This window comes from Mastacembelus armatus, chromosome 22, assembly GCF_900324485.2.
Source record: "Mastacembelus armatus chromosome 22, fMasArm1.2, whole genome shotgun sequence".
Lineage (NCBI taxonomy): Eukaryota > Metazoa > Chordata > Actinopteri > Synbranchiformes > Mastacembelidae > Mastacembelus > Mastacembelus armatus.
Window position 1 is genome coordinate 5,565,250 of NC_046654.1, and position 15,217 is coordinate 5,580,466.

The 15,217-nt window shown below is 42.1% G+C and overlaps 1 protein-coding gene across 3 annotated transcripts in view; it reads right to left on the bottom strand.

Moving 5' to 3' along the window:
• Nucleotides 1-15,217, bottom strand: part of tnika (TRAF2 and NCK interacting kinase a) — a 57,587-nt gene that overhangs the window by 6,787 nt on the left and 35,583 nt on the right. The window contains exons 11-27 of one of the 3 annotated variants that reach the window (XM_026310530.2): nt 14,992-15,058; nt 14,675-14,873; nt 13,815-13,931; nt 11,163-11,381; nt 10,275-10,850; nt 6,882-7,046; nt 6,219-6,485; nt 5,432-5,538; nt 5,002-5,117; nt 4,126-4,223; nt 3,009-3,077; nt 2,790-2,896; nt 2,409-2,511; nt 2,025-2,174; nt 1,670-1,769; nt 1,301-1,471; nt 1,037-1,180 (exon numbers count right to left, since the gene is read on the bottom strand). In XM_026310530.2, the coding sequence (XP_026166315.1) occupies nt 1,037-1,180; nt 1,301-1,471; nt 1,670-1,769; nt 2,025-2,174; nt 2,409-2,511; nt 2,790-2,896; nt 3,009-3,077; nt 4,126-4,223; nt 5,002-5,117; nt 5,432-5,538; nt 6,219-6,485; nt 6,882-7,046; nt 10,275-10,850; nt 11,163-11,381; nt 13,815-13,931; nt 14,675-14,873; nt 14,992-15,058 (2,775 nt within the window). The remainder of the gene's footprint in view (nt 1-1,036; nt 1,181-1,300; nt 1,472-1,669; nt 1,770-2,024; nt 2,175-2,408; nt 2,512-2,789; nt 2,897-3,008; nt 3,078-4,125; nt 4,224-5,001; nt 5,118-5,431; nt 5,539-6,218; nt 6,486-6,881; nt 7,047-10,274; nt 10,851-11,162; nt 11,382-13,814; nt 13,932-14,674; nt 14,874-14,991; nt 15,059-15,217) is intronic. The other 2 variants (XM_026310523.2, XM_026310513.2) reach the window with 2 other exon arrangements.

Genomic DNA, 15,217 nt, shown 5'->3' on the forward strand with positions numbered 1-15,217 from the left:
GCCACAGTACTGAACAACTACCGGCCCATATCAAACCTGCCGTTTTTAGGCAAAATCCTTGAAAAAGTTGTTTACCAACAACTTACTGACTTTCTCCTGTTAATCAACTGCTTTTATGATTTTCAGTCAGGTTAGAGGACTGGATAGGCATTTCTGCTATTGCCCTTAAATGGTTTAAGTCCTATTTTGAAGACAGGAAGTACTTTATTGAAATTGGTAACTGTGTCTCAGACCAAATGGCGTTAACATGTGGTGTTGAATTTTAACAGCCACATCAAATCTACAACATCGTCAGAATTTTACCATCTCAAAAACATTGCCAGAATCAAAGGGATCATGTGTAAACCAGACTTGGAAAGACTAGAGTCAGGACTAAACATGGAGAAGCAGCGTTTCAGTTTTAGGCAGCTAATATCTGGAATAGTCTTCCCGGTGATGTTAGACAGGCCTCATCTCTGGCAATGTTTAAGTCCAAAAACGTTTCTTTTTAGTGTGGCACTAAAAGTTCAGTTTTTACTTGTTGCTGTCTCCCGTTTGGATTTTTGAATATGTACTCTTCACTTGTCTTTGATTTCTGTAAAGCACTTTGAATTACTCTGTGTATGAATTGTGCTATATAAATAAACTTGCCTTTTCTACTGCAATTAAATCCCCAGATACAATAGAAACCTGTTTGGCTGTAAAAAGCACACAGTGACAGATTACTTGGCCCTATCCTGACCCAAATTACTTAGATTTGTACTTTGACAGGAATGGGAAAAAAGCAGGTCACTACCCACATTGTCACAATTTTTTTTTTTAAACTAAGAATAACGTGAGTTAATACATTTGTTTCCAGTAAAATATGAGAGAATTAAATTCCTGGTGATTGCTCTGAAGAACTCTGTGGAAATCTATGCGTGGGCTCCAAAACCCTACCACAAGTTCATGGCCTTCAAGGTATGTAGGCACAAACATGCACATACTTGCAAACTAAGAATAGGCTGTAATATATTTTACAATCTGTGTTTTGTCTGTGTGTGTGTGTTTGACCCACCAGATATGGTGACTAGCACATTCAGCCCTTCCAACACATCCATCTGTAGGAAACGCCGTCTGGTGATCAGGTTATAGACTTTTCCCTGTCCACTTCGGTCAAGCAGCATTAGACCATTCTCTGTCCCCACCAGCAGGTTCACACCTAAGCACATACATACATGCAGGAATCAGATATGAAACAACAGCAAAAAGACAAATGGAGGTATTCAAGAGATTAACCTTTGTATTGTTTGATGGGAGGATAACGAATGCGCCCTCTTACCCCAGAGTGCAGCACACAGGATCTCAGAGTTGAATCGTTTCTTGTATTTGCGGATCTCTGGTGTGTCACTGTGGGGTCTGATGTTGGTAGGGTTGACGTTTACCACAGAGATCTTTCTGGCTTCATTTAGTCTGGCCTGCTCCTGCCTCAGCAGTTCATTAGCAAACATGGCTTGGATACAAAATAAGAAGATGAAGATTGAAAAAGAGAGAAATGTATGATTGTATGTGATTTTTTTTCTTTTTACAACTCATCAGACATTACTGAAATTAAATAAAATTAAATGAAATAACTGAAAGTCATCTATCATTACTGAAAAAAGCCTGATATTAAAAACGAGTGACCAAAGCTTCCATACGTTTTCCTTACCTGCTGCTGAGTTCTCATTGTCATTTTCACTTGGGGAGGTCTGATACACACGTGGATCAACAAATGGGGTAAAGGAAGCTTTGGACCCACCCACACCAAACTGTAAGACAGAAAACAGTTGATTGTTCAGCAGCAGCCTACAAACCAACCAGAGTAGCTTGAATTAACACAGAGAACATGCTAGCAATTCTGATTTAGTTTTTTATATTTGACTGACATAAAAATCAATGATGCGACTATGTACAAAAAGGTCCTGGAATTGTTTTCATCATAGTCCATGTTATTTTAAGGTTTAATGTCAGATGTAAGACAGCAGATAAGCAAAATCACAAAATCAAATACATGTGTGTCTGACCTCAGCCATGTCACCCAGTTCCTGCAGGGCTGTGGTTGGTGTGGCTGAGGGAGAATTACTCTGCTGGACCAAGTCAGGAAGGTTGCCATGGTTACCATGATTCCCAAACCCATTACTCTCAGTGTGACCACCTCTCCTTCTTTCCTCTGCCTGATAGACAGAAGATGAGGCAGAAAAGTTTTGAGAAACACAGGGAAGATTAGATATATTGGTAGTATATTATACTGAGCGGAAAATAGAAAAAAGAGAACATCAGTGAGGAAATAAAATGAGCCCACTTTGACAGTAGCATAAGAAAAAACTTTTTTTTTTATTTTCTCACTAAATAAGTTGGATTTGTGTGTGTGTGTGTGTGTGTGTGTGTGTGTGTGTGTGTTTCATCACCTCTCTCATCACCAGAGTGCCGTCCTTGGTGCTATTATAGGCATCTCCCAGAGAGTCCTCTGATAGCCCTCCATATGACTCGCCACTGCTCTGCATAGCTGGCCTGCAAAACACACACATGTGGGTGCGCGCACACACACGCGTGCGCACACACACACACACGCGCGCACACACACACACACACACACACACACACACACACACAGACTCAATCATCATTTACAAAGCAATTCAAAGCCAGTCTGCCACACCTATATCAGCAAGCTCCTGGCATGATGCATATTCTGAACGCATGCACGTCTGAACACAAATAAACACTGACAGTTACACCTTGAAAAAACATGAACAACAGGAAGAACAAACACAACGAAAACAACATACATGATGCGGGGTATGTCGCTAACAGCAACGGTACCATCATGCCCCACTGTCTCGCCATCCTCATCACTGCTCTCTGATTCATCACTAGACGACGAGTAGTCTGTCACCTTCATTAGAATATAAGAAACAGAGACAAAATAAAACTGGTCAGAAGACCTCTGAGAGGTCAACCTTGTGATAAGAAAAGATACTTATTAAGGTAAACTTAGAACATCATACTTTAACTGGAGGTCTGCTGCCTTCCTCTACTCTCAGCTCTCTGAGTTCCTTTGCCAGTGCACTTAGGTCCTAAAAGGGAAGGGCAGAGGAGAAACAAGTAAAGTCATTTCATTCATCAGTTCTGTATCATCAGTCTCAGAACCTTGAGACCAAATCACGTACCAGGATGAGGGGAGCAAAGAGGGGCAAAGAGCAGGACAAACCATCAGCATCATGACAAAAGGACAACCAATTTGCTGTCACAAAAAATCCAGGCCTGTAAACATGGGTTTTCTGAAACAAGAGTGCTTATCTGAGACCACTTTTTTCAGAAGCATGGAGTGATCACAGATGGGCACTTTTATTCACTCACAAGCAGATGTTAATTTTATGAAGACAGGCCATAAGACTAAAAGAGAAAGACAGATATCAGGCTTGATGTACTACTAGAGTGCAGCATCAATCTGCATCACCTCTACCAATCACCCCCATGCCAACTGGCCTGTGGTTCCTCGCTAGCCCTCCCTCCCTATTCAACCCAACCCATGGATAAGACCAAATCATGCACAAATCAGGGAGGGGAGGACCGCCATACACGGTGGGCTTACCAGCTCCTCCTGACCAGTAACCATGACAACAGAGAAACAAGAAAGGAGATTCAGAGACTGTTCAGGTGGTTGGCAGTTGTGGTTACACACACACACACACACACACACGCACATAACCCATGCATGTAAACACGCAAACTGCACAAGCAACCATTCACATACACTCTCAGGTATGTGCGCACACATGCACTGCCTTCACACCCTGATACTGCAGAATTAAAAGAAGCAAAGGTCATCTTGTTGTTAAACCAGCTAACTTCACCATGCCAGGGGAAAAACAGGGCCTATGAAGGTAGAGGCCAAAGGAAAACCAGGATAAAAGAAAGGGGACTCAAGTGTCACTAACCTCATCTATGGCTTTCTTATAGCTCTGAAGAATAAAAGGACAAAAAGAGAACCAGAAAAAGAAAGAAAAAGAAAGACAGAACCAGATGAAAAGCAGAAAAAGGAGAAGGGGCATGTAGAAGATTCCCAGAGTGGAGTTGGCTGTGATAGAAAGTGAACATGTGTGTGTGCATTGTGTGACTCACTGCAGGTCTGCTGGGTCTGGCTGATTCCCGGCCCTCCTCCTGTTTGGACTTTGCTTCCTGACCTTCTCCTGCAGGAGATCCCTCCTGCTTCGTTTGACCTATCAGAACGAGGAAGTAATTACACATTTGACCTACGCAGCAGGAGACATAAATGTCAATGACAAAAAATGTTCATTCAATAAAAATGGTTCAAGAACTTTCAGAAACTGTTTGTCTCAAAGGTTTCAATTAAAATGTGACCTAGATTTAAAAATCTGTGCATTCTGGATGAAAGGACACTGCAATCAATTGAATATTTCTAAACTCCTTAGTATTTTCCTCACCCTATCTTGATGCAACCTTTTTTTTTTTTTAACATATCGTCCATATTTACTGTCAACCCAAATGCAAAATGGTTGTACATTGTACAACATCCAACAGATATAAAGGGAAACCAATTTTATTATACTTCAACCTTTCTTTATACCATTTTTTTGTCACAGGGGAGATTTATGCATATCTTAGATTTCCCTCTGGCCTATTTGACACATGCCTTTACACCGCTCTCTATCGCCCTCTCTCATTTCCTCTCTTCTATCTCTCCAAAGGTAGGCGAGAGCAACAGGGCACATCAGACAGGTTGATCAGAGCAGAACTGCGACTGAAAATGTCCCCCCTGATAGCCTTCTGAAACACTTTGAAGCCATGTCAGTGTATGTCATTGTTTGTGTGTTTCTCTGTCTGTATTGGCACAAAAGCATTTACATACAGCAGTTTTTTTAATGTTTACACATGAGCACAAAGGTGTATTTACTATTGTAGGTGGGCGTTGTTTGGGTGGTGTAGAGTTTGTGTGTGTGTGTGTGTGTGTGTGTGTGTGTATATGTGGGTTTGTACCCCTCCTCTCGGCTGAGCCTCCCTGAGATGAAGGGGAGGAAGAAGATGATGAGTTGGAAGAGGTTCTTTGCAGCATGGCATCTAGAGAGAGCTCTGAGCGCCGCAGGTCGGGGTTACTAAAATACAATAAACATACTTTTGCTCATTTCACAGCTCCTCAACGTGATACAACATATTTTTATAATTTTATGCACTTCAGAATTGTCACAATTTTGCAGCTAGTGTTGAAGATAGATACAATGATCTTTGTAAATCTATGCAGAAGCATAGCTTTTTTGAAATGGTATTACAGCATGTTTAAAATATAGAATAAATTTCTAGCACCAAGCTAAAACAGTTGGGGACTATAAGAAGTGGCTTCAGGGATACTAGAAAGGTGACCTCAGATATTTAGTTTAGATGTACTGTGCACAGCTACTTTGAGCCTTACCTGGCCCGTATGAGCTGAGAACCGGTGCGAGGGCCTAGGCCCATGCCTCCATTAGGGGAATTCTTCCTGACCAAGGCTGGAGAGATGGAAGTGGTCCTCTGAGGGACCTGGAAGCACACAAATACACAGAAAGAAAGTCACCATATATGTATAGTTTAGAGTTTAATCCCCTAGCATGCAGCTCAAGGCTTGTACCCATAAAGTTATATATTCATTTGTCATTTATCAGTAATATATCCATGTGTTGGGAAAGTAAAACAGAAAGACTGACACATTTAATTATGGGTGGAGGTAACGCTGTAAACAATTACTGAGTAATGTTTGTGTGTTAGTGGTGTTACACTTTCCCTGATTAACAGTGTCAACAGTGTCTAATTAGAATAAGTTACATGAAGCATTTCACATTGTGTTTGTATTGCTCAGTCAATGGCTTCCAAGACAAGTGCCTTTTTGCTGTAGTTTCAACATCATTTCAGTTATCTCACCTGACTGGAGAGGGTAACACTGTGCAAATGTGCAGGTTCAGTCAATTTTAATGAAACAAATGAGAAAAACTAGACCAAGTGAACTCAGTATTGGAATATGAGTAGCAATTTTTGCAAGATTTGTGTATATTTCTGATACTAGCAGCATGTATTCATTCTAAATTAAAAACTCATAAAAGGATATTAACACACAATAGATGTAACATCAAGAATGAATACAAATTTCACTACTAACTATAAAGAGTATTTTTCAGATCCAATGTATAACAATACTTCACATTTGATAACTAGAAAGTTCAAACCTTGGGTGGGATGTCCTCCTCTCTCAGCCATGCGGTCCTGTCCCGATCCCTTTCTCTATCCCTTTCCCGATCCCGTTCCTCCCTGCCGCTAACGCGCAGTGGAGGTCCTGGGGTGTCGGATGTGGGGTCTGAGTTCTGACGGGGCATCTCAGGCCTTGGGGAGCTCACACCAATGCCCTCACTCAGAGCGGTGCCTGTCTGATCCTGCAGGGACTGAGAGCCAGACATGGAGCTGGAGTGGGTCTTCACTGGAACCAGATGAGCCATCTGTGTGAGAGGATGGACAGATGAAGTGAAGGTCAATGGGAGAAGGTTGAGCACAGTGGTGATAGAGATAAGAGGATTACAGAAAAAGAAAGATATAACAGTGTTAAATGGTGTACAGTTCGGAGAAAGGTAGTAAGGAAGGATGCAGTGGAAAATGTGGAGAGAGCCATCAGACAGGAAAATGTCAGAGAAAGGACAATGGCAGAAAATGGATCAAGACCAAGAAAAATAGAAAGGAGTGATGAAAAATGAGGAAGAGATAAAGTGATATGAAAGCATGAACTTTTTAACAGGAAGGTTCAATGAGTGATGGTTTGTGATTATTTGTTTAAATATACTGTTACCTAGAGAAAACACCTCTGACATTCACACACCTCCTTTCACCAACACACATACCTGTGGTTCGATGGAGCGGTGGATGGGCGGGGTGCGGGCAGGCTGCATGCCCCCGCTGCTGAAAGACTCAGAGCGGGGAGGGAGGGAGGGGTCAGAGATGCGGTTGGACACTTTGTGCTGCAGCGCTGGGGAGCTCTGTCTGTTCAGCTTAGATCGCTCCTCCACCTGGGACAGGTCACATACCACTGTCACTCTCAGCCCAGCATACAGCACAACCAATCACCATTCTTGACCCACTGGGGGTATCTCTGCCCCATGCACCCAGACAATCTTAACATACCTCAGCCCTGTGGGACCACAAAGTGGGATGTACCTGACCTGACTGAATGTTGATGATTCACACAGGGAATGACATTTTCATTTGGTTGTTTAGGAGGTGCTTGTGATTAAAGCTGATGACACACAAACCACAGCAACAGACTCAACAGTACACAGTGTCTCACAGGTCAACAGGTACATGATGTTAACCTCTTGTAACCTCTTAGCGTTAACTCATGGGAAGAACAGGCAGAACCATGAGAAATTCATTGTTTTTCTTGTTATCAATTTTGTTCATCTTTTTCTGTAGAACTGTTCAAACAAGTCCAGACAAGACAAATCCCTTCTTGAGAAGCACTCCAGGATGATTTAAAATCTAAACTAGCAGGTTTAGCATGCAGTGTGGGGTGCACTAGAGGCTGCATTTTGAACTGCTCATTGTATGAGTTGTGAGTAATCTCCTTGCTTACTTGCCATAGCGCTGTCATCTTAGATTGACTGCACTTCCCAAACACAGGTTACTGTTTCCTAATGCCTCCACAGCAGACACATGAAGCACCGCTACTGTGGAGTGCCCACTATGTGTTATATTTTGATATATGCAATTTCAGATTGATCTAAGAGGACCAGTGTCCAGTAGCACACTAGCTGCCTTTAGATCTCAAATTTATTTCCCTGTTTTTATGAATGTATGGCTTTGTGTCCCACATACCCTTGAGAAGTAAGAGTGTCTGGTTGATGCAGGGAAAGGCCAAGAAGTATCTCTAATCCCACCATATACAAACTATAATCACATATTTTAGTTTGTGCAAAGGAACGGTGAACACATACAAAACAAATTTGGACTGTTTTCCGAAGTGTGGGAGTGAGTATGTGCAATGCACATCGAATATCTGTATGTGAGGAAGGTGGAAAGCTCCTCTTGGCAGTGTAATCAGATTATCAGATTATCTGCTGTGCAGTGAGATAAGGCACAGAGGAACACTCTCAGATTCCCAAATCTCACTTTTTCAGTCTAAACAATCTACTCAATAGTCAGTGGAGGGTTGAGTCATGGCTCAGCAGGGCATAGTGTCAATAACTCCCAGGTAAACATGCGTGTGTAATGAGAACTATCCCCTTTAGAGGCTTTCTGTAAATCTCCAAGAGCTCATAATCTAGTAGGATTATATAAGATTATGACCTGGGTCAAAACAACCATGCAATACTGTGCCATTCCTCAAATCTTTGTTAGTTGCCTAGTCAACTACAATAAGGCAACTGTGACATCTATGGTGACAGAATAGTTTCCCAATACTTTGTTAATTGTTCATTTGAGATGAAAGGTAACTACTGAAGGGATCAGCTGTAGTCAAACAGTAGCGTGTTGAGGATAAGTACCGCTGTGTTCAAAGTCAACTGACCTACAAGAGATGGAGAGATTGTTATTGTAAGACCCCATTACAGAAGAAAAACCTTTTGGGTAGTGCTGCTCAAATCTTCATTTTGTATTTTATTTAAGTGTTTACTACCCAAAAACTATTTCAACTGTGGCAGAGATTCTAATAGAGAAAAACAGATGTTTAGACAAAGTGAACTGACAGAGACAGATCCAGGTTTGTTAGAAGAAGCCCACCACCACCACCACTTGTCCACCGCCCATCACCAAGTTGGGATTTAATTGAGTGGGTGACTGACCTAGAAGGGAGCTGGGATGGATGGGTTGCGTGATGAATATGTCTAGGAGTGGGCTTGCCATGGTGTACTGGGTGACAGGGGTCACAAAGGGCACTGGTAGAGTGGAGGGACGGGGCAATTCTGTGGTTAACTAAACTACCTATAATGAATCAGGGGTAGACTGGCCCTGAATATTGGCACCTCTCCTCTGGACCTCAACCCCAGTACAAAAAGTATAAAAAGAAACTTATAGCTATATAAAATGAGTAAGAAAACATGTAAACTACAATAAAACACATGCAATTTATAGAGATATATGTGGATTTATGAACAAATCTTTAATGTACACTGCGTGTGTGTGTGTGTGTGTGTGTGTGTGTATACCTATGTGCCATATGCATATAAATATATATTCTTGTACATCTATCTTTGTGCAGACAAATTTAACTTTTAAACATACAGAGTAGGAATGTTCTTCAATATAAATTGTAGCACATTTTGAATTTATCAGTCATCAAAATGACATTTAATTTTTCAATCAACAAAAGATTTATGTGTGGCAAAACCTTAGTGTGGTATTAACCAGCACTAATAGTTGGGATTCAGCTTGTAGTGGTGCAAAGGGCTAGGACTTAGGGATTGCATTATTTGAATCACAAATATAGAAGTGCAAATGTGTGTGGTGTGTGTGTGTGTGTGTGTGTGTGTGTGTGTTTGCTTATATACATGTGTTTTGGAGACAATCGCTCAGCAGATCTGGGACTGGGATCCAAAGGGAGAGACATCTGGGGAGCAGTGAGGAGATGAGATAGGTGAATTTGTACAAGAGAGCTTGCTGGGCATAAACAAGAGGGTTTGGAAAGGTGGGGAGTATTCTAGAGTCATACTGTCAGCAGAGAATGGAGGGGAAAAGGTATCCATCGCGTTGTTAGGAAAGAATGGAGGGGAAAAGGCATCCATGGATGCAGGGCTTAGTGACATGGGAGAGTACAAGGGAGAAGTTTGTGGAGAGGTTTGAGGAGAACCCAACATAGGAGGTGGAGTTTTTGAAATGCTGGATGCCAACTCATTAGTGGAGTGACTATTCATAAGTCTGCACTGAGCCAGACTCTGTTTGAACATATCTGCTGGGGCAGATGAACTGAGGTCGCACAGAGAGGAGCTATGGCTAATTGCATATCCTTTGAATCCTCCACTTCTTCCGTGGCCAGAAGGAGGAAAGCAATTCTTATCGGGGACTTGAAGAAAATTGCCACTGTTGGTTAAATTTGAGGAGCCCCTTCGTCTAGCTAGTGCAGAGAACAAAGCACTTTCAGGGAAGGATTGAGAGAGGGGATTAGTTGAGGGCACCTTAAGGTTCTCGCTGCTGACAGCTGGCCTCATCACTTTACACCCTCCTCCTCTCTTGGAATCAGGTTCTATATCTATATCTACTCTATAGCAGGGTGAGTGTGACCTGCAGCGAGGACGGGAACTAACCAGTTTTGCCATAGGCCTGGAAACATGAATAGATCCAGACTCAGGTTTCTGGAGCTGTCCTGGGGACTGAGGACGAAGCTGAGAGGCTTTAAGCTTTGGATCTGAAGATATTAGGCCCATGATGGATATCTGACTGGGGGCAGAGAGAGTCCTACCTGTAGGCTTCTCATTTTGATTGCTAGGCCCCTTTTGATAAAGGTTGGGTACTCCACCAGAGTGTCTGACTGGCTCCTGACTAGAACACTCTTTATAACTCTTACTAGGTCCCTTACTTGGTCTTTGACCAGCTGCCTGTTTGTTCTCCTGGTTGGACCCTGGGCTGTGGCCCCTCTTACTGAGTTTTTGAGCCCTAAGCTCTCTGACCTGCTGACTTATCTCCTGTTTCAGCCCTGGATTGAGGGATTCCCCAGGGTCTAGTGATATACGGATATGAGGGACATGGGGACTATAGGATGCAGTTCGCCTAGGGGCCTTAAGTGTGGGTTGCCCAGAGGATGAAGCTGGTTGGTTGAACGAGTGGTGATGCCGTAGGTGGGAGCGTGGCAGGTTACCATGAGCATGTTGCTCCTTCAGGACCTAGAAGTCAGAGTCAGAGGAGGGTAAGCAACAAAACACACACAAAGCCGACATCACAATATCGAAACAGCAATGTCGCTTCTCAAGTGACTGCAGAATTTAAAAAAAAACATCTTCGAAGTGGGATCCACTGCCATCCTCACCGCATATTCTTTACAGAAACACGGCTTCTTGACCTGTCAAAGAAGATATTTACAACACAAGAAGGCCACTAGGTATGTATAATGTACAGAAGAAATTCAAAACATCTGCTTTTTGCCCATGAAAAAATACTAAATCTCATATCTGCATGTCATGTATGTTGGGACTTACCTCTTTAGCCCAGGCAGGCTTGTCATTAGGATTGATGACATCTTTATAGTGGTAAAGCTGTTTCTTTTCTGCCTGTCTTCCCTCCTGCTGCTGCTGCTGCTGCTGCTGCTGCTGCTGCTGCTGTTGTTGTAAAGACACCAGGTAGGCCCTCTCCTGCTGGAGCTGCCTCTGCAGCCGTTCTGCCTGCCGTTGCTCCTCAATCTGCTTACGCTTGTACTCCTGGAGTGAGAAAAACAGAGGGGGTATGTGAGGGAGGTAAGAGATGAGAAACAAGAATGGAAAACAGAAAGAGGATGACGGTTGGTATACAGGGAAAGAGAGGTAGAAAAAGGAGAGAAAGAATGAGGAAAAGGTGATGAGAGACCTTCGCCATAAGGAGACACAGGTCAACAACAAAACAGTTGGTAGTGGCAAATAATACTTAGTATTTATAATAACTTACCAATTGTTTTACTATTACTGTCTCAATATAATTTGAATGGATACTCAAACTAGGAAGCTGTTATTTGCAATCAGGAAATAAACAAATTTTTTCTATTTTGTGTGCCTTTGTAAATACTATAATACTGTAATACATGCCTTTCACAGCCCATGCAAAACAGATAAACACAAATACTGACAACTAGGATCATACAGTATATATGGAACATCAACACACACTTTTCACAGTTAAAATCACAGCTATAAGGTTGATGATGGATAACAAAGACAAGGAAATTACCGACATGATACATAAAAGAGTTTGAGGGATGTTGGAAGGGAGGCTGACAGTATGAAGGGGAACGGAAGACAACATTATTTTGGGCCACAGCACATCCTTTTCATAAGTTTCACATCCCTTTTGTTGATGAGAGACATTCATGCAGCTTGTGGAATTTTTTATGGGTTGGATCTCAACAGGTTTTCTCTTTAAAATAATGCAAAGAGTGGTGGAAAGCTGTAAAACATATTGTTGTATTCCGTGCAATAATAAACCACAATACAGATACCCTAAACAAGACCAGGGCACAAGATGAAACCCTCTGTTTTCAGTTTGTGTTGTACCATATATGTTTTTAGAGAACCCTTTGAGATCCAGTTAGCTTAATGGTTCTGTACATGCAATCCTTGATCAGCATAAAAACAAGCATCAAAGATTAGCAATGCACCATTTCAGCTTCATGTTTTCCTCTGATCTGTAGCTAATGGATTGAGTAACTAGGGCTGTGGATTCCATCACAGTCAGTTCCTCCATACAACTGCCACATGGGTGCATGCAGTGGGGATAGGGGACCACACAGCACAGATGGGGAGTGGTAGTAGCACATGGGATGGCTATGGTTACCAGCAGTAATGCCTGTTCCTGTAGTAGTTGCTGCTGGAGAATCTCTAACTGTCTCTGTTCCTCTTCCAGCTGTCTACGGATATACTCCTGAGCAGCATGTCGGCACAAGGAGAAGAAATAGATTGAGACGAAAACCAGGAATTCTGAACATCCCAACACAGATACAGAGAAAGACCAACGATAGAAAAATAAATAGAGGGGATAAGCTCCTGAGGCAGCTGTGAATGAGGAGCGCCAGAAGCCAGATGAAAAGATTCATATTCTCAGTTAGGTTTAACACATTACAAAGGAGGAATGACAAAGATATTTAGGAAAAGAAGAGGTTTGAGGATATATTTCCAAACACTTAAAAATCGTGGGTGGAGTGCAATAGAGCAATACAGAGGGACAGACCAGCAGGCAAAAGAGACACACCAGAGCAGCAGTAAGTTCAGTTAGAACTGTTACAAGATAGGAGTAAAGCTGTATAGAGCAAATCAATTCCACACAAGAAAAGGACCAAAGCAAAAAAAAAAAAAAAGGATTCCAGAAAGGATTCAGGCTCTTTCTCTAAAGAGGCTGAGCTAAAACATTTAGGACGCCTTCAGTTTCTGCAAATAAAAGACAGTGACCCCTTGATATCCAATGCATTACGATGACTGAAGATAAATTAGAAGCAAAGTAAAAGAAACACACAGAAATGCTTAATAGAACAAGTAGAGGCAAAGATTTGTCAGCACAAGAACAGCAGACAAACAGCAAGGAATTTGTTCACATATCTGCTAAAATAGCCTAGGACTTGGATTAAGGTGCAAGGTTTTATACACTCATGTACTGTATTGAAAATTCTGATAACATAAAGTTTCAATGGTTTTTGTATAATACTTCAAAAAGCAGTTTATTTGTGCATGAAAAATACAGCTGGAAAGTAATAAGTAAGTAATTTAAGCTCATTCCACTATGATTCAGCTCCACCTTGGTATTAATTGTTTCTGAAAGACTATAAAATATCTGTCCAATGGACATTTTCCAAAACCAATAAACTCTTGAAATATTCTGCTTAATTTTTTTACATTAATATAACAATAAAATTTGCACTGAAATAGAGCAAAGAGTAGAGTGTTTTAACACTTTGCAAGATCCCTGTGAAAGAAAGAAGAAAGAAAGAATAACAAATGTGCAAAACAGCAACCCAACTAAACTTCATATCAGATTGAAAGTGTATGAGTTTTGGGTGACTGAAACTGAAAAAAAAAACACGAAGACACATCCCTGAGGTACTTTGAGGGGACAAGTAAAATCTGAGTCACTCAGGAGTCACAGCATAATGTCACAGCAACTGCACAAACCTGTTCTCTCTCTGCATGCCTTCTCTCCTCCTCTCTGCGGAGCTGCTCCATTTCCTCGTAGCGCCTCCTCTGTTCCCTCTCATGCTGTTTCCTCAGCTCACGTTCTCGTTGCTGCTGCTGTCGGAGAAAGCACAAGAAGATTCAGGATCGCTGCCCACACTGAACGGTCTGTTGCCACACAAATGCCAAAACCAAGTCTCAGTAGCTTTTGATGCAACATATGATGAAACGTGTCAGCTCATTTGGTTATGTATCTTTTTATAGGATCATTTTTACTCAATTTTATCCTTTCTACAATGGGTGTTGGCTCAGACTCTTGCACGCACCCACACACTCAAAGACATCCTCTTGGCTCTGAGTGGAGGGGTCGTGTTAGTTGAGTCGAGTCATGGCACTTAGCTGTGTGTTCGGAGGCAAACCCTGGTGGGAGCCCAGAGAGCACACAGATTATGGGCTAAGGATTTCCTTCTGTAAGTCTGCTCTCTGGAACTGAGAGTGAGACACTGGGGAAAGCAGTGTGTGTGTGTGTGTGTGTGTGTGTGTGTGTGTGTGAGAGAGAGAATGTGTTTGTCTTGCTAGCTCTATCTTTCTTACACCCTCTATGAAATGATGAACATAGGCTTTTACACATTTGCACAGCCATAACTAGGGAAAATGATGTTGACAAATAGGTCTCAAAGTGTTTTCAAGACAAGAGCATAGAGAGCTTTTAGCTTTGGGTGTGCACATTTATTGACAGCAATGATTAGTTATTTTACAGTGACCACTCATACTTTTTTGTGACTAATAATTAAGCTGATTCATGTCCAGGTAAATGACGTTTATGGTTAATGTTTACCATTCCACTTCCTCCTGCTTACCTCCTCCAGCCGCCTCCTCTGCTCCTTCTGCTCCTCAATGCGTTTCTGTCTCTCTGCCAACAGTAAGCGCTTGTGCTCCTCATTCTGCTGTTGCTCCAGCTGCTGCCGCCGCTGCGCCTCTGAGCGCTCCTTATTGGCCAGCTGGAGGCGCAGGAAGTCCCGCCTCAGGGTTGATTCTCCAGGGATGTTGATGATGGAGCTGAGAACAAGACCATTGAGGAAGCAAAATGATTTTGAGTTAGTGAAGAGATGCCAAATGTACTTTGGCGAAATAAAAAGTGTGTGTTCATAATTTGTACATTTGTGAAGCTACTGACCTTGGTTCACCCATGTCTCTTTCTTCGTCTTCCTCTTCACTGCCACTGTACTCATACTCTGTCTCATCTGGTGGAGAGATGGGAAAATGAGAGCGGAGTCAAGAATAAAAGAATAAGTTAATAGTGAGTAAGGTAGAGTAGTAGCAGTAGAGAGCTGAGCCTACCACATCACAATTTGCATTTTTCACTTGAACTACCTTTGTTCATTACTAAACTGCTCACGATT